Source organism: Leishmania major, chromosome 35, assembly GCF_000002725.2.
Source record: "Leishmania major strain Friedlin complete genome, chromosome 35".
In the NCBI taxonomy this organism is placed as follows: Eukaryota; Euglenozoa; class Kinetoplastea; order Trypanosomatida; family Trypanosomatidae; genus Leishmania; species Leishmania major.
The window spans coordinates 1,872,817-1,894,963 of NC_007284.2; the positions used below are offsets into that span (position 1 = coordinate 1,872,817).

A 22,147-nucleotide genomic window follows, 5' to 3' on the forward strand; every position below is an offset into this window, starting at 1 on the left:
GGTGGTGAGGGCCGGGTGACAGATGCGCTGGAGCCGCGCAGGCGCGTCTGCACTGCCGCAGGCCGCTCCGACGCAACGCCATCCAGGACCTGACACACTGCCGACATCCGTCGCGACGCAGCGCACTGGCTTCCCTACGTCGTAGGCACATGGACCCCGTCAGCACCAGAGGAGGTGGAGCTCTGCATTGGCAGGGGATAGAGGGGGGGGGAGGGCTGCTTGGCTTCTTCCCATACGCCCAAAGAGCTGGGGCACTGGATCCGGAATATCTCACTGCGGTGTGTTTACCCCGCTATGCTGTGATGAAAATCAGCCTAAAACAGCAGAAACGAAAATTTGAAATGGCGGCTGCAAACGCACAGGGGCTTTTCGGGCCCTCTCTCTCCTTTTCATCAAGCGTTTTCAGTTCTTTGTTGCATTGTTTATGGGTTGAGTCGTCGTTCCCGCTTAGTGTGTACTTCTTGTTTCGATTTATTTGGCCCCGAAGGTGGTGCTGCGGTGGAGGATGATTTGAGAAGGGTATGGGGACGATTGATGCGCCTCGTTGCAGAGTCTGAAGAGGGAGTCGCAACGTCTCACAGCCCTTTTCGGGTTCCTTGCCGCCTCCGCCCCCCTGCCCTCTGTCGCTTTCAAGCCACACACATGCTACATATGTGCGCCGATGTGCATGTGGTGTTATTATTTGTTGCTCCCTATCTGATCCCACTCCGCATTCACCCCGAGCGTGCGTGTGCGTGTGTCTGTGAGAAACCATTGCTTCCTGTGCGCGTGCAGCAGCAGTCTTTCCGCTACTGCAAAGCGAAAAAAAAAATCATGGAAGAAGACACGGGTATGTAGAAGACGACCGTGGGCGGTGCAGAGCCCCCACGGCACGGTAGGGGGAGAAAGTCGTGCGCCCCAAACCGCTGTGGCGAGCGCTTGCCGCTTCTCGCTCACTGCCTTTTTTCCGGCAAAACACAACAAACAAAGGGTGAAAAGTGTACTCGCAGCATCTGCTCACGCCTCCGTTAGCGCTAACTCTTTCGGTGGCAGGCGACAAGGCCGCTTTCTGCCACTGCCTGTTTGCCTCCTCCGTTGTGTGACATATCGTAGCGCCGCCACTGCCACTCTCTCTTTCCCAAGTGGTGCCGCGGAAGGTGGCGCTTACAGGGAAAGCGACGCACCAAGAGAACAGCCATCAATAATCCGTCCAGCGGATCGGTAGTGATCGGCCGGCACCGCTGCGACGCACACGCACATATCACGTATCAGTGCGCCTTCCGGAAGCGACTATCCAGAGAGAGAGCGAGTGGGCGCAGGAGAGAGACATGCGTGTGGGTGTTCTATGTTTCTCGCTTCGTGCTCTTTCCAGCGTCTTCCTCTCCCCCACCCCCTGTTCACATTTTCGACTACTTTCACTTCCCTAGTTACCATGCCTCTCAGCATAACGTCGTCTATGATGGACAGTAAATCCAATGTTGGCGACTCGGCAACGATGCCCATGCCACCAGAGCTTTATCATGGCGCTCTCTTGCAACCGGCATCTCCGCACAGAAACTCTGCCTCTACGGCTCCCTTTTCCGAGAAGAGAGGCCAGCTGCACAGTTGCCATGGCGTCCCGCATGAGGACCTCACCCGTGAGCCGTCGGAGATGTTTCAAGTCGTTATCGACGGCGACGACGGCGGCGTTGAGATGCGGCGTGTGCATGACCGCATTGAGACTGCCTTGCGCGTGCGCTCACTGTACCGGCCTCTGGAGACTCGCGTGGGCGGCCGGGAGCGGGCAAACCCGTATATGTCAGCTCCGATGCCGGGCCGCATCACAATCGTGCAGAAGGACGGCGTCTACCAGGTCTCTGACCATGACGCGTCGCTTTTTCTCCCTATACCAACGTGGTCGCAGTACGCGACGGACGTACAGAAGGTGCGGCTCACCGTCGGCAACGCCGGCTGCGTCAACGCCTGTCACCATCGCCTTGGCATTATGCAAGAGCGCTCCCGCATGTTCTTTTTGCTTAATGCGGGGATGGAAGAGCGGGCGAATTACCACAAAGCCGGCGGCGTCTTTTCGGCCGCCAGGAAGGTAGACAACGCGGTCCTGCTCTCCGAGTCGATGGATGCGCAAGAGCTGCTCGAGGGGGTGAAGGAGATGTACCGGCGCAGTCCGGAGGCAGCAGTGCACCTGCGCAACGGGTCTAACTCTACGCTGCGTGAGCTGCTCGGCGCACACGGCGTACGGTCCGCGGATGATCTCACCGTTGCTGGTCTCGGATGGCAGGCAGAGAAAGACGCACCTCATCAAGGCCAGATCGACTTGGCAGATTGCGAGAGCATGGCTGCCCTCGGCGCCGAGCTGCGTTTCTCCTTCACCGAGTTGCAGGGGTACCTGTGCGAGAAGGTGCTGCGGCGCGTGGTGTCCAGGGCAGAGCGGCCGTCACTTACTCCACAGGCGGCTGAGTACAGCGTGCCGCTCTACGGTCTGCAATCTTCCGAGCTGAGCTATCTGGCGGAGCTGATGCAACGTAGGCTCGAGGGCCCGCATCCGCGAGTGCAGTACATCCTGAGCATCTGCTTCACCGAGTCGCCGCCATTCGAGGTGGTGAGTAGCTGCACAACGCTGCAGGACCAGCTGGACAACATCTTTCTCGCTCTCTTCAAGGCCACCTTGGCTCCGGAAGACCCGAGCAACGCCGGCGTGGCGTGGCTGCTGGGGCAAGTGGGTGGTCTGCAGATGCTGCATGCACAGGATGGGCCCGGCCGCGACTTTGACGAGATGGCTCCGCCGCCAGATCAGGTGAAGATTGGGGCCAAGCAGAGCGGGCTCTACTACATGTACTACCTGTACGCCAACCTCGCCGTGCTGAACAGTCTGCGGCGGCGCAAGGGGCTCGAGCCATTGCAGCTGCGCTGCACCGGCAACAAGCCAACCGGGATGGACGACCTGATCGGCGCCTACATCCTTTCTGACGTTATCACACGCGCGACCAAGATTACCGACTACCCCGTTCTGCAGTACCTGTGCGGTCTGCATCGTGTCGGCCTGACTGTGTCGCCGCTGTGCGACCACATGGAAGGCATTGTGGCGTACAAGGACCACCCGCTTCCCCACTTTTTGCATCGCTGCCTGCACATCACGCTATCGACAGAGTCGCCGCTGCGCTACCATCACAACCCCCGCGCGCTCATCGAAGAGTACGCCACGGCGCAGAAGATGTTTCGACTGAGCTCCCTCGACATGACAGAGCTCGCGCACAACAGTGTTCTCATGTCCTCCTTCTCTCCTGAAGTGAAGCGGCAGTGGCTTGGGGACAAATACCAGCTGGGCGTCGAGGGCAACGAGTTTGAGCTGAGCCATGTCACCAACGCACGGCTTGCGTTCCGCGACGAAGCCTGGCAGCTGGAACGCAACATGATGCGTGACCTAAACTTGAATCCTTCTCACGAGGTCGGCGCCGGGCTCAGTCGCTGGCACCACCTGAGCAACGTGCAGGAGGTGGAGTACGATACCGTGATGGACAGCCGCGTCCGCTTCCCGCGCACGGTGCTCAAAGGACCACACAAGGACGCGAAGGCGGTGACGGCGGCACCGCGCGTCGCGCGCGCCCTCGACCTGCGCCACCAGTACATCTGGTGCCCACCCCCTCCGTGGGAGACGGCGCAGCGACACGGCGTCGAGACAGACTTCCAGCGCCGAACGGCGACCTTCAACGAGGATGAGTGGACCTACGCGGCGAGCGACGCGGTCTTCATTGCGTACCCCAAAAGCGCCGTGCACGCCTGGCCGCGGTCGCTGCCGACGCTCGACGACTTCCACAAGCACCTGCGCGAACTGAGGGACATCTGCGCCAGCGCCGAGGTGAAGGAGTACGCGCACAAGCGACTCGAGAACCTCGATCACAAGTTCCGCCTGCACCTGGCTCTCAACCACGAAAACGAAGCCGGCACCACGGAGGATCGACAGTCCTCGAACCGTGACTTCTATCAGGCCACCAAGGTTGACACGCACATCCACATGGCAGCCGGCATGACGCCGAAGCAGATTTTGAAGTTTGTGCTTGCCAAGCTGAAGGAAAGCGGCGACGACATTGCCATGAAGAAGGGAGACGACATCTTCACCCTGGGCCAGCTCTTCGCCAAGGCCGGCATCACGCCGAACTTGACGGTGGATCAGCTGAACGTGCAGGCCGACCATACGCTGTTCGAGCGCTTTGACAACTTCAACAGCAAGTACAACCCGATGGAAAACGGCGACCTGCGCTCGCTTCTGCTGAAGACGGACAACTTCATGAACGGCCGCTACTTTGCAGAGCTGATCCACGACGTATTTGAGCAGTACTCGCGCGACCGCTACACCTACGCCGAGAACCGCCTCTCTGTCTACGGCATCAACGTCAAGGAGTGGGACAAGCTGGCGCATTGGTTTGCCACGCACGGTATGGCGAACAAGCACAACAAGTGGATTATTCAGGTGCCGCGCGTGTACAAGGTGTTCCGCGCGCAGAACGTCATTGGCAGCTTTGGTCAGTATCTGCAGAATATCTTTCAGCCCTTGTGGGAGGCCTCGCTGCACCCGAGCGAGCATCCGACGCTGCACAACTTTCTCAATCACGTGAGCGGCTTCGACTCCGTGGACAACGAGGCCACCATCGATCTCCCCTTCACGACGGTCTCGCCGTGGGCTTGGACGGTCGTCGAGAACCCGCCGTACAACTACTACCTCTACTACCTGTACGCCAACATCCGCACACTCAACGAGTTCCGCGCCTCTCGCGGCTTCTCTACGTTTGGGCTGCGGCCGCACTGCGGCGAGTCAGGCTCTGAGGTGCACCTTTACGGCGCCTTTCTGTGCGCGAACAGCATCTGCCACGGCATCAACCTGCGCAACGATCCACCGATGCAGTATCTCTACTACCTCGCCCAGATTGGTTTGCACGTGTCGCCGCTGAGTAACAACGCTCTTTTCTTGCACTTTTTGAGCAATCCGTTTCCCGACTTCTTCCACCGCGGACTGAATGTGTCGTTGAGCACAGACGATCCGATGATGTTCCACCAAACACAGGAGCCGCTGATCGAGGAGTACAGCATTGCTGCGCGCGTGTGGGGGCTCAGCGCGAACGACCTGTGTGAGATTGCTCGCAACTCCGTGCTGCAGTGCGGCTTCGACAACAACTTCAAATGCAACGCAATCGGTGACCGCTGGTTCCTCTCGTCTTCGTTGGGCAACGACTCGCTGCGTACGCACCTCTCCGACATTCGTGTCGCGTTTAGGTTTGAGACCTACCACACCGAGCTGCAGCAGCTAGAGCTGTGCTGCGGACGGCCGGTATCGCGCTTCATGATGACCGCCGCCGAGGAGCGCGCCGTTGACGTCCAGATCGTCGATGTGCAGCGTGAATACGTTCTCCTCTCCACGCACGATCAGGCGATGGAGGTGATGCTGCGCGAGATGGAGGACACGAAAACGAAGATCGTGCAGACACGGGCTCAGGTGGACATCTTACGACGGCAGCAGCGCTCTCTGCTGGAGAAAATCACGGAGATGGGTATCCGCCGCCAGGAGGCCGAGGAGCAGTCTGCGCAGGAGGAGAAGGAGCTGCCGTCTCGCAAGGGCCCTCTCTACGTGCGTGAAAAGTCGCAGGGCTCGCAGGTCGGCGGCGGCGATGGTGATCGTTCTGGTGTCTTACAGAGCCCCACGTGTCCTACACAGCAGGGTGAAACACTGAAGCGCCTTTTGCGCTGGAAGCCGATGCCACCAGACCTGATGCGCTCCGTCACACAGGCGAGTTTCAGCAGTTCTCGTGGGCGTCCACTTCCGCCGCTGCCAGTGCGGCAGCTGTCCCAAAGCACGACAAGCGTCAAGGGCCCTGCCGGATATTGAGGCGGTTCCGAAGGAGCGGCTTCGACGTTGTCTCGATTCCTTTCAGCCACGCCGTTGTGGCCTTTTTTGTTTGTTTGAGCAATGATGTGCATTACTGGAATCACAGGGAGCGCCTTCGCGTGCGAGCCACCACGTCTGCTTCCCTTTCAACTTTTCTTCAGTTGCGGACATGCCATGGACGCGTGTGGGCGTCTATGAAAGCGATTAGGAGAGAGGGTTTGCCCATACCCATGCGTGTTCGTGCGTGCGTGCGAAGGAGGGGGAGAGAGTCTCCTCGTCTGTCTCTTCTTCTTCTGCATGGCCACCTCTCTGTACTAATTGCAGTCCAGGTGTGAGTCGCTTCTCCCTGCCACCGACTCACCAAAACCGCCGAAAAAGACGTTGTAAACGAAGACAGGTTAGCAAGGTCCAACGAGTCTTTTCGCTCTACTCTTAGGTCAGCTGCCTCTCCTCTACCACGGTGCTTTCCCTCGTTCTTGCCCAGTGGTCGGGTATCGTTGCTCTTGTTACCGCTGCAGCAGGACACGGCGTGGAGGAGAACAAGGAGGAGAGGTCATGATAGCTCTGAAGATGCCCAGAGCGAAGGGTGCAGTAGCCTCGCACGGTTCTCTCCGTCTCTCTTTCTGTCTCGTACCACACATTTCTCTGCATCTCTCTCTCTCTTTCTCTCGCACATTCCCCGTCGCTTGACGCTCTCCCTTATCTCACCCCTGCATCGCACCTCGACCCTTTTTCGCTCAACTTCCAGGTATGTCCCTCTTTCCCAAACCTTGCTGCCTACGTCTTTTCCCCCTTTATTCTCACACAACATTGGTGACAGGGCCCGTGCGCAGAGTAGTGCCTTGAAGAATCAACCAACTCGACTTGCGTCTCTTTTTTTTCTGCTTTCTTCTTCTGTGTGCATGCTTCTGCCCAGCTCGCTTCCCCCCGTCTCCCCTCTCCTCCCTTCGCCCTCTCCCACGCCATTTTTCTTCTCCCCCTTTTTTGTGCGCAATAAGAACGCCAGCGACACCTGTGAGCGCACATCTTGCTGTAGCGCCACACTGTCATCCTACAGTTTGTGCTTCCTCTTGGTTTCTCTAGCCTGAGCCTCTCACGTCATCGTCACCATCTTTGCTTGTAACACCTTCCGGTCCTTTTTTTTGACTTTGGGACTTCCTGTGAAGTCCACCAACTCCGAGCAGACGAGACACAACTACGTCGGAGGTGCAAGCGGCTGCAATGACCGCGCCGGGAATATGGGCATGCTCGAACTGCTCTGTGGAGCAGATGGCGGAGGCCACCTACTGCCAAATGTGTAAGTTCGCCCGGCCAATGGATCGCCGCGGGGTGCCGCAGATTTTTTCTGGATACAAAATCCACTTCAACGGCATCATCCCTCGCACGATCGTGCACCCGAGTCACTCGGTGGAGTGGCGCATGGCAGAGCGCCACGGCGCTACCTGCTGCACGAGCTTCGACCCCGCAGTAGTCAGCATTCTTGTCTACCGTCCCGGCTATGAGCGCAGCGAGAAGTGCCGCATCTGCCTTGAGCAGCACTTGAACATTCCGTGCGTCCCGATCGCGTGGCTGCTGGACTCGCTGCTACAGTCGCGCCAGATTCATCCCTCACTCTACCGCCTGACCCGTTTGCTGCCCGTGGCAAACCCGACGGTGGGCGGCACCGACCTGCCTCACCACCAGCACCCATTCTACCAGATCAACAAATTCGAATACAGCATCCCCACCTCCTTTCCCGCCTCCAAGAGCAAGGCGTCCAAGAAGTCCGCGGCGACCGATGGTGCGAATAGGCAGTATGAGGTGTCAGGCGAAATAGAGGCGGCTCTTCCGCCGTTCTTCGATATCGAACCGTTCCGGTGCACAGCAATGTCAGTCTTTGACGCCGCGGTGGCGTGTACGACCGGCGTGAAAACCGAGGCTGACGCCGACGACACCGACAATATCGAGGCTCGCAAAACGAAGCCCGGCATTGAGCTCCTTGCCGCGCAGCAGGCGAGCAACAAGGTGGACCGAGCGCTTTTCAGCGGCATGAATGTGCTGCTTACGCCATCTCTGCAGGGGCAGACGGCGGTTGTGATGACCATTCAGCGATGTGGTGGGAAGATTGCAGAGAAGCGGGAATCGCTGGAGGCGACGCTGCGGAGTGGTGTGACTCACGTCATCTACTCTCACGAGGACAAGAAGGATGAGGTCATGATCCAGGCAGCGCACCTCGTCAGTACCAGCCTCCCCGGGCTTCAGCTGGTTCAGTCGAACTGGCTGGAGGACTGCCTCATCCTTGGTGAGCTGTTGCCGCTTCGCGGCATGTACACTCCGACCGCAAAGCTGATAGAGACGCTCAACAAGAAGCACACGAAGGCAAAAAGCTGCGCCGTTTGATACGCGGTTTTCGTCGCTTGCTTGTGTGTGTCCATGGCTGCACTCAAGAATCCCTGTGACTCCACTGCCGTGTCGCGCATGTGTGCGTGTGCGTGCTTTCTTCTTTTGTTATTTACACTCTTTGCTTTTCTTTCATTGTCAATGTCGTGGGGTGGGTGGCGGGAGGAGGCGTTCTTCCCTCCCCCATGCGTCCGTGCGTACGTGAAGCCGCATGACGGGCCCGCTTTGTGAATGCACGTTGTGTGTGTGTCTCTCTTTCTGTTCGCCATTTCTTCTGCCGCTCCTCGCCGATATATCGTGCAGCTGCGCCATGTTAGTCCCCCTCCTCCTCCTTCTCCTTTTCATGTGTTCCTACCTCGTTTTCGAGGCATTGCACTTCTCTTGCACCGCCTCTGTTTCAGAGGTCACGCAAGAACGATGATGGGAACCTGCCATCACTCACGCCGTCCAGGACGACCCGTTCTTGTGACCCTGCCCTCTTTTTCCACCCCTCCAGAACATTTTTGCATGGCAGAAAGCATGGGTGCAGTGGCGAGTGCGTGTTGGCTCTTTTCACTGATTAGGCGTGGCTTCCGTTGTCTTTGCGCGCCACTCCTGCTTCTTTCTATTTTGCGCATTCTGCTGAGATCTTGCGTAGTCGCGGGGGGTGTTGCGTACGGTCGCCGCAAGCCTCCCCCTCACGGATGCGCGAGCAAGGGGAAGGTGGCCCCCCTTCCTTCATTCAAGGATGATGGTGACCGGCGCGGGTTTTCTGAACCCCCTCCCCGTTTTGGGCTTCTGCCGTCAAGGGATCTCCCTGGTCCGGTGCTTTTGTATCTGCGTGCGTGTGAACTGTGAAGTGAATGAGTGAGAAGGCGGCAGGCAATCAAGGGGACGGGGGGGGGATAAGCCCCTTCCGGTGTGTGTGTGTGTGTGTGTGTGCTGTGAGGAAGTCGACATCTGTTGCTGGGCCGCTCGCCATGGAATGGTAGCGAGTACATGCGAGCACCAAGGGAGTCGGAAAAGACGGGAGGTGCTGCCGCGATGCACATGCGTTAGATTCCATATACGAATGCGCGCATTTAGGGAATCGCGTAACGGTGTTGGTGTCCTTTGTGTGCGAATTCTCGGTTGCGAAGTAGGTATGCGCTGCCTCACACGTTCTTACGCCCGAGAAAGGCGCAGAGACCAACTCTTGCGAGGCGGTGAAGCCCGAGGAACACGACACAGGAGGGGGGGGGGTAGAAAGAGGAGGTCTCTCCGTGCTACCTCCAGCAGCAGTGACAGGAAACAAAAATGGAAAAGTCTCGGCTCACAGATTTCATTGTAGAACACGAGCGGGGGGCCGCACTTCTTTTGCTTCACCTCTTTATCTCTCTTTTTCTTCGTATGCTGCCCAAGGACATCGCTCCTTCCACGTTCCAAAACCCCTCTCCCACCGCCACTGCCACCATCTCTCTCTGTTTTTTCTTTTTTCTTATGCTCGTTGCGATTTCTCTTTACTCGTTTTTTCCGTTTATCATCTACGTCTTTCGTGCTGTTGCTTTATTTGCCTGCTTCGTCAGTGCGTGTGCGTGCGCATACCTCTCTCCCCCTCTCTGTGTGGAGGGGGGGGGAGAGAGCACACGTTGTGAATTGGGGGTAGTCGACTCCTTGAGAGGATTGGTCTGTGCGCGCCATCCTTTTTCTATACTCCTCTCCTCCTGTTGCTGCCGTTCTCTTCAGTTTCTTTTTTCGTGTGTGTGTGTGTGCGTCCTCATTTTTCGTCACCGTCGCGGTTCTTCGTCTCTCTCTCTCTCTCTCTCTCCGCGTATGCGCGCGTGTTGGTGTGCACGTGGGTACATGCGTCAGTACCGGTTGATTCCGCAACTTTGCTTTTTTATTTATGTCGTCCCTCTTAGTCGATCCTTGACGCGCTTGCTTTCGCACGACTATCACGGAAGGTCACGGAAAGGAAAAATGAGCACCAAAACCGGCCACGGTCAAGCGACACATCCCCATCCTCGTGAGGGGGACAGAGAGAGCATGCATGCAGTCATAAATCTGAGGCATACGTAAGAGATGCTGCTTAGGTCTGGTACCCCTTTCTGGTGTCATTGTCCGCGGTGGGCCTCTTCACCGCGACCCCGGCCAAGACGTCGTGCAGTCCCTTAGTTTCCAGAGGAGAGGTAGCGTTTTTGGTATGTGTGGGCACTGATGACATGTCTGCCCTTGTTCCCTCCCTCGTTCTCCTCTCTCCTTGCCTCTCTTGCTTGCTGTGTGCGCGGTACACCCGCCCTCAGAGTCTCGACCTGCATGTCCTCCATTCGTTGCTTTTCTTCTGTGCTCCATTTTTTCTGGTTTATTTCCTCCCTCGGGAATGAGCTCCCATCAGCATCACCGACCTCGTCTACGTGCGACGTTGGCGTGGTTGCGTGTACGTGCTTGATGCATACAGGTGTCGTCCCCTCTTTAGCGCGCCCACCCCACCGCACGCACTCACTTGAGGGTCACGGCATTGGGAATTGTATTTTTCTGTCTTTATCGCCTTCAAGCTGCAAGTAGGCTTAATGTTCTTCTGGATGGTGGTTGCCCTGCTGGTGGCCATCGCTATTGTGATGACCCCAGCAGGGAAACTGGCCGCTGCCAAGTGCCAGCTGTACGCCCATGGCGTTGTCTTCATGGTAAAGGCAGAGGATCTGCCAAAGGCGTACAGCGGCACCAATTACATCCGCATGAACACCGTTGGCGACGGCACTGGGGGCAAGCGAGTGATTCGTGTCATTTTCATCCGCCACGGGCAGTCCGTGTGGAATTCGCTCTTCAACTCGTGCAACCTCCGCTTGCCCGTGCGCGCGGCGAAGGCGGCAGCTCGGGAGTTCACTGATTTCTTCACGAACCCCTTTGGCTCATGCATTATCGACTCCCCGCTGAGCAGCAAAGGCAAAAGAGAGGCGCAGGACCTCGCCAACTTCATGCGTACTGCCAAGACGAAGATCTCCTTCGATCCAACGACGTCAGTGGTGGTGTCTAGCAATCTGCGCCGCGCGATGGAGACGGCGCTCATCGGCGTGTCACCGCGTCTGACGGTAACGCAGGAGCGAATCGTGATGGATTCGTCGCTACAGGAGGGGTCGCAGAACATCGACGCCCAAAGCCTCTCGACCGAGCCTGGGAAGATTGCGCCGTGTAAGCTCGGCACCATCACCGATCCTTTGGAGCTTGCGGTCGTCTTTGACCCCTACCTGAACGCTGGCAACCGAGTGGCCGGCGTGGACGTTTACCAACGCATGGATGAGTTCATTATGCACCTGTTTGGCGGCAGTGGTGAAGCCAATCTTGTCCCGGCCGCTGGAGGCAGCAACGCTGCCCTGAAGGAGGTGATCGTGGTGGGCCACAGCGGATACTTCCGCAACTTCTTTCGTCGCTTTCTCCCACCGCATTCCACTCACATCTCTAAGAAGCGCAAGATGCAAAACTGCGCCGTGGTAGCGTTTGAACTGACACGTGCCGAAACCAGCGGCGAGGTTGCCGTGGAGGAGTCAACGCTAAAGGTGTTGTACAAGGGATTCGCGTAAAAAAAAACGTAAAAAACCGTTGCGCTCTCCCTTGTTACGCCTACGCGCAGTTGGCGGAAAAGATGTTTGGGGTGGAGGAACAGAGGTTGCAGTGGCACGTTTTCGTTGCGTTGCCGGCTTCTCTTGGTGGTGCGGGTGCCCAAGCTGCACACTCCCGCCTAAGCATCCGTTTTCTCTTTCTCTTTTAGCCTCGGTTGTCTTGGTCCCTGATGACGGGGAAACACACCGCAGTGCGGTGGTGTGACAGAGCTCGGTGCCCCAGCTCTTTGGGCGTATGGGAGGAAGCCAAGCAGCCCTCCCCCCCCCCCTCTATCCCCTGCCAATGCAGAGCTCCACCTCCTCTGGTGCTGACGGGGTCCATGTGCCTACGACGTAGGAAAGCCAGTGCGCTGCATCGCGACGGATGTCGGCAGTGTGTCAGGTCCTGGATGGCGTTGCGTCGGAGCGGCCTGCGGCAGTGCAGACGCGCCTGCGCGGCTCCAGCGCATCTGTCACCCGGCCCTCACCCACCGCCTGCTGGTGCGTGGGGGGCAGAGAGGTTGGTAGAGCTCGGGGCAGGGGGGCCGTGCTCTCAGATGGCTGCGTCGGTGTGCTGCTGTAGGGCTCGTGTGCCGCGCTGCGTCGTAGGACTCGATGGGGCCTGTGACAGGCCAGGGGTGGTGCGGAGTGGAGTTCGACTCGTGTATGGCAGAGAATGGACACGTTGAAAGAGCGAACGCAATCTCTTTCGTCGAAGGGCCATTTGCAGGAGTGGTTGGTGGCGCTTCGGAAAACGGAAGCGAGTATCCTATGTTGGCAAGACACATCCTAGCTAGGCGTGTTGACGACCTCTTCGACTGCGCAACTCTCGTCTCCATGCTTGGTTTCATGTGCACTTCCTGTGAGGGACATGCTCGCACACGTCACAATGCAGCTGGGTGAGGGGACGGATGAGTGCGTGCTCACGTTTCAGTTGCCACTAGCGGAAGGGGAGTTGGTGGCGTATGTGTTGACTAGATGCGAGCCAGCGGCGTCCAAGAAAGCCTCGCTGCGCGCGCGCTTCAACGAAGAAGCATACAGAAGGTGAGGACGTGCTGCACGGCACAGCGCTGACGGGCTTTCGCCACTTGTGCAAGGCGGGGGAGGTGGGCGTTGGGAGGGGCCTGGATGTGGCTTGCGTGCTTTTGTTTTCTTTTCCGTCGTCCCTGACTCTACGCCCCTCAGCGGACTTTAGAATGACCGAGTCTCGTATCTTGTCGCTTGTACGTCAGTCTCCGCATCCCTCCTCGCCTCTCCACTGTGCCCACCATGCCTCATACGCGTTTGATCTTCTTTTCTTTGAACTTTGTATGGGCGACGATGTGCCTCCTGCGCACCTGCGGCGTCCTTGTCCTGGTCCCTATTTCGTTCCCACCTCCCGCCGTTCAGAAGAAAAATGCATCGAAGCAGTGCGCGTGTGTGGGGTTGCTGCTCCGGCGCGCCCCGCACCGCCGCCCGACGCGCCTTTGGGAGTGTGCGAGAAGACATCACGGAAGCGGAACGGCGCCACCTCAACCAGGAGCTGCCGCCTCGCGAGCTGCTGAGAGAACTTCGCACTACCGACACTGCCCCAGGCGAGGGGGACGAGGACAAGATAAAGGTTCCCGGCGACTCTTTCGGCATCATGCACAACCGAGTCGTGTTCTACAAGCCCCTGCAACGGCAACCATTGTCGGGTCGAATTGGGGAGCTGATGCCGCTGGGAACTCATCCACTTCTGTGCTTTAACCCCGACACGGTGCGCCGTATGTGTAGCCGCTATGGAGTCCCTGTCGATGACGTGGTCTCGGCGCTGCGTGACGCGAGCGGCGACGTCAACCTTGCCACGGAGCTGCTTGAGCAGCGACTGGACATCGAGGTAGGTTTTGGCAGCTATGGTCTCGTCTGCTTGGAGTCGTACGCGCCGGAGACGTTCTGCTTGGTATCGTACAATCTGCCCACGTTTGCCTCCACGCAAGCCGATGAGGTGCTGGATGCGATTCATGAGCTGACGCTGTCGGCGGCGGAGCTCCCGCTCGACACCCCGCGCGACAGGCTTGTGGACAAGTTCACCAGCCACTGGACGACAGAGGACGACGTTCCATGCGCGGACATGCTTCGAGCGTACAACATCACGGTACAGAACATCTTGCTGTTGCCGTTCGGCGACTACGGCGTTCAGGGCTTTCACGTGCTACTGCCCGTAAAGAAGGAGACGCCGAACATAGGTGTGGCGGCTGCGGCTTGCTGCATGGACTTGCGCACTGGCATCCACAATCGATTCCGGTTCCATGTTGAGCGCATCGCCGACTCCGTCAGCGAGCACGTGGTGCAGGAGATGCTGCACTACAACCAGGGTGTTCACCTGCTACGCCAGCCGTACTGGTTCCGACCAGAATATAGCGTGGAGGAGTTCATCCGCTTCAAGGAGTCGTTGCTGCAGCCGAGTGCGTCGACGTTTGAGATGCGCTATGCGTTTTTGTTCGCACCACAGTATGCGCTTCCCCACTACCGCAACATCGTCGAAATGGAGAAGCTGAAGATTGCGCAGCACAAGTATGAGAAGCACTACGAGGACTTCACCGCACCGGGGAAGTGGCTGACAAGCGACAACGCCCAGCTGCAGACCGTGGCGGCCGGCGGGGGCGGGTCGAACGTGCCGGGGGGCGCTATGCACAACCACGCGAACGACCCTGCGTCCATTCGAACCGCGATGGAGACCCGCGCCGGTCCACTGCGACGGACGCTTGCACAGTCGATGCAAGCGCACGGGGACCGCGTCTTCAGCCGCTTTTATCGAAACCACATTCACTGACGGAGGCCGCCGCTGCGGTGTTTTGATTTTGCGTGTGCCCTACCCCTGTATCACTGCTTTCTTGCCTTTCACCTGTAAGTTCATCAAGCACTGCAACTGTTTCGTCAACGGTAACGAGGCACACATGGCGGCCGGAGCTGCGTATGCTTGTGCGCGCGTGCTTGAACGAGTGCGTTACCGTCCATCTTGGACAATGCAAGGGTGGGGGGGGGGAGGGAGGAGGGGGAGCCTGGCCACAAAACGAAACCATACAACAAGATACATAGGGCAGGCTACAAGTCGTGCCGAAACAAATGCTGCATAAGCAGGATGCCGCCGCCTCATCAAATCATGGCGAATGCCGCCACCGCTAAGTCTCATCGTTTTTCACACCAGTCTTTCAGGCTTCGGTGGCGGCAAAGACGGCAGCCACTGGGAGAGTGCGCCTCTCTTTCACCGATTTCACCTTGGTGGGGGTCAGCATACGTCACGTTTCACTCGGCCGTCTCCTCCCTTCTCGACTCGTCTTGCCATCTACCGTTCTGCGGCTTCCCACTATCACTCGGGCTCTAATTCTCGTTGCTTCCCCCCTCTCTCTCTCTCTCTCTCTTTTTCTGGGTCTTCATCTCCAGCGCTGCCGTTGCTTCACTTGTGTCGGTACGTCTTTTTTTTTTTTTGCGGTTGTTCGCTTCGCTTCGGTGTCTGCGCAGTGACCTCTTTCAGCGTGTGCGCGCACGCATTTGTACTCGACATTACACCCACGTTTTTCCCTCGAGTGTTCTCCACCCCCGAGAACTTACGCAGAAAAGAACAGACAAGCGCGCAAACGAAATAGAGGCGAGAGATACATTGCGAACCGCCGCTCACCTAACACGCACAAAAAAAAGAAAACAACGATATATACGCAAACTCAAACGTATTGTGTTTGCCCAACACATGTAAAGGTGTATGTACGCATCGCTCACCCCGCCCACCCCACCTCACCTCTGCGAGCCGTCGTCTTTTTTCAGTCTCCTTTCGCAAGTTCTTTCAGTTTTGTCAGCGTCGGTTGCTCCGGGCTGTGAGGAAGAGTTTCTTTCTCACCCCATTTTGCCGCATCTCCTGCTATACTTCTTCCAATTTCAGGCATTGGCCTTGACAGTTATTTGCAGGCATTGCCTCTGGGAGACGTTGTTTCTCTTTGTGGCGTTTCTTCGCCATCTTTTGCTGCCCATCAGGCCGCTGTCGCCTGTATTTCATTTTGGTGTTTTTTTTCTGTTGTTTCTCGGCTTTGCTTCCTGCACATACACACACACAATGGGGTGCGTCACGGCCCGCGCGGCCCGTGATGTGATGGCCAACAGCAAGAAGAGCGGCAAGCTCTCGAGAGAGGAATCCGTGCAGGCCGCCGCAGAGAAGAAGCCCAGTGAGGCAGAAGTGGACTACGTTGCGCAGTTTGTGGCCGGTTACACGACCGACTACCCGCAGAAAGGATCGGTCACCGTGTATGAGGACTACCGCGGCTTTGAAACCTCCACGACAAATCACGTTTCGAAGAACAAGGCGGATAAACTCTGCAAATGGAGCGACCAAGCCCTGGAAGACCGCCTGAACCTAAATAACGACGTCTTTTTCAATCCACAGAATCCCTTCTCGTGGCCGAAGGAAGTCATCACGAACCATCTCACCTCGCCTTCCTTCGCCGATAGAAATACAGTTCAAGAGATGACGCGCAAGTGAGAGCTGCAGTGAACGTAGGCCGCGTTAGCCAGTGGTGGTTGTTGAACTCTTTTGCCTGTGTCCTCCTTGCCTGCCTGCTGTTGCCGAGCTGGAGGATGGAGAAGCGTCGCTGAGAAACTATCCTCTTTCGTCACCACTGTCTGGGCACCTCCTCTGTTTTGCAATGCTCTACGCGTACACAACACATCTGCGGTGTTTATGAAAATGTTTCCCATGACAGCCGCGCCTGCGCACGCTTTCTTAGCGCCTTTTTTTCTTAGATCGCCGTGTTTTGTTGCTGGGTCCAACGACTACCCCTTCCTCTTCCCACGCACCCGAGTCCGCCGTCTGGGCACCTTGGCTGTAGATGTGATCTACTATTCCAACGCCAAGCGCATAGCGCGACTCACACTGCGCGTGCGTACATCTATTCATGGCAAGAACACAGGGATAGAAAGAGAGATGCTAAGAACAACAGCACACACACACACACACACACACACACACTACTACACGGAAAGCAGAAACAAAAACGGATGTGACACCCGCTCCTGCATACCACCTGCTGCTGACGATGCGTGCGACTGTTCTCTCCACCCCTTCTTTTGCTTTCGTGTCGTGTGTCGCTGCTGCACTTTGCCTATTTTTATTGAGCTCGTTGTTCTACTTCTTCTCTGTGCTGCTGTTCTCTTCCTCGTTCTGCGTATACCATTACAGCGCGCTGTGCCGTCGTTCGAGTTAGGATTGTCCTCCTCTCCCGTTTCCTTGGCCTGCCCCTCGTGTGCCGATTCACCAGCTCACTGTTTGCGACTGGTGGAAGTCAAGGAACATAGTGGCCGAGAGGCATACATCCCGTTATTGGCTCAGAAGTGGACAATGTCACGCGCAAGGCAGTCAGACCGCGGAAAAGCACGAAGGTAAGCGATGCGCTTCTACCGCGATGCGTCGTGGCGCTCATGTGTATGTGTGTTTGTACATATGTGTCTGTGTGTGCGCGTGTGTCTTGCGGTGTGCGCGTATTTGTGCCTGTTCTCCTTGTGTATGAGCACCCAGACTCCGTCTGTTTTTTGTCTTGCTTTCACGCCTCCTTTCTCTTCTTGATTTTATTCAGTGAGTTTCGCGTTGACTGCGCCCTTCCCTGCTCCTTTCCTCCATCTCTTTTAGTCCCTCGTTGTTACATGTCGCCGTGTGCACCCCGCTCGTCTCCGTTTCCGCCTTCGTCTCTCTTCGCTCTTTCCGCCATTTCTGCAGACGCACGACACGCCTGAGAGGGAAGCGAGACGGGAGAGACTGAGAGAGAAGAGAAGGGGAGAGAAGCAGCACACGAGGAAGACAGCGGCGGTGATCAAGGTATGGCGGCGAACAACGCGAGCTTTCGAATATTCATGTACAAACCCCTTTTTTCGTTTCATTTTTTTTTTGACGTTGCCTTCACATTCTGCTCGCCTCTTTCTTCTCTTTTGTTGTTGATCTCCGATTCGGTGACGTGTTGACTATACAGCAGCGATAACAGCCAGAGCTCTTCCTTTTTTGTCCTTCTCTTGTTCTCGACATCTCTTCTTCTGTTGTCACATTCTCACTTAGAACGTCTTCGCACTGCGTTTTCCTTTTTCTGAGTGAGCTGTGTTCTCACTCTGAATTCAAGCGCCTCTCCTTCCTTTTCTTGAGCTTGCTAGGCCTCTGAGGAGGTGGGGTGCGGGGAGGGTGGAGAGGGGGGGGGGCGACATCTTCCCAGACTTGAGCAGCGGAATCCGAAGGCGCGTGTGTGCTCTCTCTCTTCGTGTGTTTTCGGGCACGCATGCATTTGTTGTCGCCTAGACTGTCTTCAACTCGTTTTTCTCTGTCCTCAGGGTGCAGCGGATGGCTAAATGGATCTGTTTTATGACTGCTCTGTGTCGACCAGTTGTCGATCTTGCGATGCGCCTCCTCGGCTACTTCAGCGTGGCAGTTTGCCCTTTCCGTTTCTCTCTATGCCGCTTTCGTTGTTTACGTGTGTTCCACTACCCCATGCGAGCGGCATGTGTGCCGTGTTGTCGCCTTTTTCTTTTGGGTCTGTCGCACACGTATGGCTGTACGACTCTTGGTGTGTAGGTATGTAGCGCTGATCGTTACTTAATCTTGCATGTTTCTTTTCTTTTTCGCTTCCTTCGCTGATCGCCCTGTCTGTCTCTGTGTCTGTGTTTGTATCTGCGTGTGTGTCTCCATCTCGGTCTCTCTGCATGCGCTTCCAAGCCGATTCGCGTTGATTTTCTGCTTCGTTCGTTTTCTTTGCCGATTCGCTTCTCTCACTTTGTTCGCCAGCTTATAGCACACGTACGTCGCTCGCTGCAGCTTTCTCCTCTTCCCCCGACCCTCCCTCCTGCTCCTCCCTTCCCGTTCGAATTTTACCACCCCCACGCGTCGCTCTCCTTTTTCTTTTTCTATTTTCGCTTTGTTCTGCAGCGACATGTGACGCGTCGCTGTTGACATTCTAATCGCCCTCCCTCAGCCAACCGACTAACCAACAGACGGAATCGTGACTGCTCTCTACCGTCGTGTCACCTGGGGAGTATGTTCGCTATGTTCTCCACTTCTGTATCATCCGGTGTTCTCATGTGGTTTGTTCATTCTTTCCATTTGCGTTTTGGCAGCGTGCTTGCGGCCTTGTCTCACCCCCCTCAACTGAAGCAGCAGGGGCCGCTCAAGCACGCTGTACAAGGCAGCGCAGAACAGACAGAAAAATGATGCAACGAACGAGTTTTCACTACCCATGCGCGATCCGATGACGGGAGGACTGATACAATCTATTTGTTCGTGTGCTTATATGTTTGCCTCTTCTCTCTTTCGAGTCCGCGACGCCCCTGTGAGAATTGTGGCGACACAGAAGTGCCCATGATGGTGCATACCCTATACGTGCGCGTTTTTTAAGTTGCTTTCCGCGTGTGTAGCCTTGGGCGTTTATCTTTTTTTTTTTCTTTATCGTCATTTCTCTTTCGCGTTTCCCGATCTCCATCACCATCACCATTGCGAAGCGCAATGTGCTCCGCACATGAAGACGAAACAAAAACAGAGGAAAAAGTTGTCGGCTAACAGGAGCAGAGAAAAGAGCCGACGCGTTTTGTTTTTGTAGCATCGTTGCATTGGCGTGCGTCTGACGTAGGATCATCACTCCCTCCTGTCGCAAACACTGGAAAACTTCCCAATGATTCGCTGTTGTCTGGTGGCATATGTTCCGCGCTTCCTGTCAGGGCCGACAGTGGGTTGTGTGCGCGTTTTCTTTCTACTTTTTTTTTCCTGGGTTGTTGTGGCCACGACGAATCTGCCCCAATCGCACCACTCGCCAGACCTCCACACCGCATGCCCCGATTACCTCTGCGCTACATTATGCCAATAAATACGCGTGCCTCTATCTTCTTTGCCCCTTTCCTCTGTTTGCGCTTTTATCCCAACCAGTCTTAGCTCTTTTTTCTCCCTTGTCGCCCGTATCATCATCAGTCTCCACCGTTCGCGTCGTGTTGAAGCACCTTGCCACTACGCATTCCCCTCCCCCTCCCCCTCTCCACACACACGCAACCAAGTGCGACTCTCATCGGCTTTTCTGGCTCGCTCTTTCCCTTCCTATCCCTTTTTTTGCTACTAGACAGGACCATGAACCGCGCAGGCTTCGACAAGTACATTACCGTCTTCAGCCCTGAGGGCTCGCTGTACCAGGTGGAGTACGCATTCAAAGCGGTCACCTACCCTGGCCTGCTCACCGTTGCCATTCGATGCAAGGATGCCGTTCTGGTCGCGACGCAGCACGTGATTCCCGACCGCCTCATGCGCCCTGACTCGGTGACGATGCTCTACGAGGTCACTCCGGGCATCGGCTGCTGCATGACCGGTCGCGCTCCCGACGGGCGCGCGCTAGTGCAGCGCGCGCGAGAGGAAGCGTCGGATTACCACTACCGCTACGGTGTGCAGATTCCAATCGCGGTGTTGGCGAAGCGCATGGGCGACAAGGCGCAGGTGCGCACGCAGCAGGCCGGCCTGCGGCCGATGGGTGTGGTGAGCACCTTCATCGGCATGGATCAGAGTGACCAGGACGGCGCGCTGAAGCCGCAGATTTACACCGTCGACCCGGCTGGTTGGACCTGCGGGCACATTGCATGCGCTGTTGGCAAGAAGCAGGTGGAGGCGATGGCATTCTTGGAGAAGCGCCAGAAGAGCACCGAGTTTGCCGAGCTGACACAGAAGGAGGCCGCGATGATCGCGCTGGCGGCGCTGCAGAGCGCGATCGGCACGGCTGTCAAAGCGAAAGAGGTGGAGGTGGGCCGCTGCACAGCCGCGAACCCGGCCTTTCAGCGTGTGCCGAATAGCGAGGTCGAGGAGTGGCTGACCGCCGTGGCCGAGGCGGATTAAGCGGCGCGCGGGCGACAACGTTGAACTTCGAGCACGGCACCGATTTCTCTTCCTTTGGCGCCTTCGCCTTCGCCTTCGCCTCCACATCTGATCTACTGCAGCGCGCCCGATGGCATCCGCTTTCGCACCATGTGCCCTGGACGCTGCTCAGTACTGTGGACGACTCACGGCGCCGGACAAGGCGTGCATGTCCCACGCTGGTTCACGCGTCTGGCCTTTTTATACTGCACGCCCGTCGAAAAGACAGGAAGGAAATAAGGCGCATCATGGCTGCTCTGTTTTCCTGTTCATGTGATGTGCTCAGAGGAGGTATTCTACGCATGCGGACACGCGCACCCTAGCACCTTCCGTGAAAGAAGCGGAGGGTCGTCTGACGTACGATTTGCCTGAGCCGTGCCTCCGTCTTATGTTTATTCTCCTTCCACCTTCGTTTTTCTTTGGGATTTGTCCTGGTCTTTGCCTCTCTTCTTCATGTGTGCGGTGGTGGTGGTTGAGAGCGCGCTGACAGGCGCGCACTGTTTTACGTGTGAAGGCCGTGGCGAGGCCGTGCGAGACATGAAAAAGTGACAACCGCGCATCCTCATGGATTGCTGTCTGCGGGGGCCTCGAGTGTCGGCCCCGCTGCGTGGGTGCAACAAAGGGGGAGAGAGAGAGAGAGAAGGCACCGCCGGCGAGGAGGCGGGTGCGATGACAGGCGCTGGAGGCGAGGGATGGACACAGGCAACAGACGCTGCTTTTCCGTTCCATGTTAACCCGATCGCGGTACGAGCGAGAGGAGGGCGGAGGAGACGAAGAGGTCGATACCAAGAAGCACAGTGGCACTGCTACGTCAAGCACATGTGACACCCACACGTCTACCAGGTGTACCGTCGCCCCCCCTCCCTCTCGCACTTTGGAAGCACCCCTTCGTTCGCACTTCTTAACGGCTCGTTCTACGGTTGGTTGGACTACTCTTCTATGAATGCACATGTTGAAGAAGAAACATTTTGTCATGTGAAGCTCCCGCGACGGCAAGAGCTCACTGGAGCACACCGCAGCCACCACCCATATCTGAAGACGCTTGCCGCTCTGTCAGACTGCTTGGGATGGTGCGCGAGATGGGGTACAAGCTTGGATGGCCTACATGCTGTTCCTGCTTTGCGGGCCAGGCTTTTCGCACCGTTCCTTCGCCCCGAATCGTTACAGGCGTGCCGTGAATCCTCAGCGCCCTTGGATACGATTGCTTAGCACTGATCGAACGCCCCCCTCCCCCCCAAAAAAAAAACAACGACAACTCTCGACCCTTTTTTTCTCGCTTTCCCTCCCTTCACCTTCACGGCCGTCCTCCCCTCTTCTTCTGTTCATTCGACCCGCGCGTGGCCGTTGTGGAGGGATTGTCTTGGCTGTGGGATTTTTTTGATTGTGCTGTGAAGCTCCGCCTCCTCCTCAGTCAACGCTGTGCGTGAGACCGTGTAACGCGAAAAGAGGAGCAGGTTCTCCCTTTGTTTATCATCATCGGACTCCGCG

At 57.0% G+C, this 22,147-nt stretch overlaps 6 protein-coding genes across 6 annotated transcripts; all 6 read left to right on the top strand.

The window, feature by feature from the left end:
• Positions 1–1,435: 1,435 nt before the first annotated feature.
• LMJF_35_4800 (putative AMP deaminase) lies at positions 1,436–5,857 on the top strand (the record flags this gene model as incomplete). Its single annotated transcript, XM_003722827.1, has 1 exon — positions 1,436–5,857. One exon carries the CDS (start codon positions 1,436–1,438, stop codon positions 5,855–5,857), a length of 4,422 nt encoding a protein of 1,473 aa, XP_003722875.1.
• A 1,269-nt stretch (positions 5,858–7,126) lies between these two features.
• On the top strand, positions 7,127–8,236 carry LMJF_35_4810 (conserved hypothetical protein; the record flags this gene model as incomplete). Its single annotated transcript, XM_003722828.1, has 1 exon — positions 7,127–8,236. One exon carries the CDS (start codon positions 7,127–7,129, stop codon positions 8,234–8,236), a length of 1,110 nt encoding a protein of 369 aa, XP_003722876.1.
• Positions 8,237–10,764: 2,528 nt separating this feature from the next.
• Positions 10,765–11,772, top strand: LMJF_35_4820 (conserved hypothetical protein; the record flags this gene model as incomplete). Its single annotated transcript, XM_003722829.1, has 1 exon — positions 10,765–11,772. The coding sequence occupies one exon, from the start codon at positions 10,765–10,767 to the stop codon at positions 11,770–11,772; it is 1,008 nt and encodes a 335-aa protein (XP_003722877.1).
• A 1,642-nt stretch (positions 11,773–13,414) lies between these two features.
• LMJF_35_4830 (conserved hypothetical protein) lies at positions 13,415–14,584 on the top strand (the record flags this gene model as incomplete). Its single annotated transcript, XM_003722830.1, has 1 exon — positions 13,415–14,584. One exon carries the CDS (start codon positions 13,415–13,417, stop codon positions 14,582–14,584), a length of 1,170 nt encoding a protein of 389 aa, XP_003722878.1.
• Positions 14,585–15,511: 927 nt separating this feature from the next.
• On the top strand, positions 15,512–16,282 carry LMJF_35_4840 (conserved hypothetical protein; the record flags this gene model as incomplete). The annotated part of the gene is made up of 1 exon (XM_003722831.1): positions 15,512–16,282. The coding sequence occupies one exon, from the start codon at positions 15,512–15,514 to the stop codon at positions 16,280–16,282; it is 771 nt and encodes a 256-aa protein (XP_003722879.1).
• Positions 16,283–19,888: 3,606 nt separating this feature from the next.
• On the top strand, positions 19,889–20,641 carry LMJF_35_4850 (putative proteasome alpha 1 subunit; the record flags this gene model as incomplete). Its single annotated transcript, XM_003722832.1, has 1 exon — positions 19,889–20,641. The coding sequence occupies one exon, from the start codon at positions 19,889–19,891 to the stop codon at positions 20,639–20,641; it is 753 nt and encodes a 250-aa protein (XP_003722880.1).
• Positions 20,642–22,147: the final 1,506 nt, after the last annotated feature.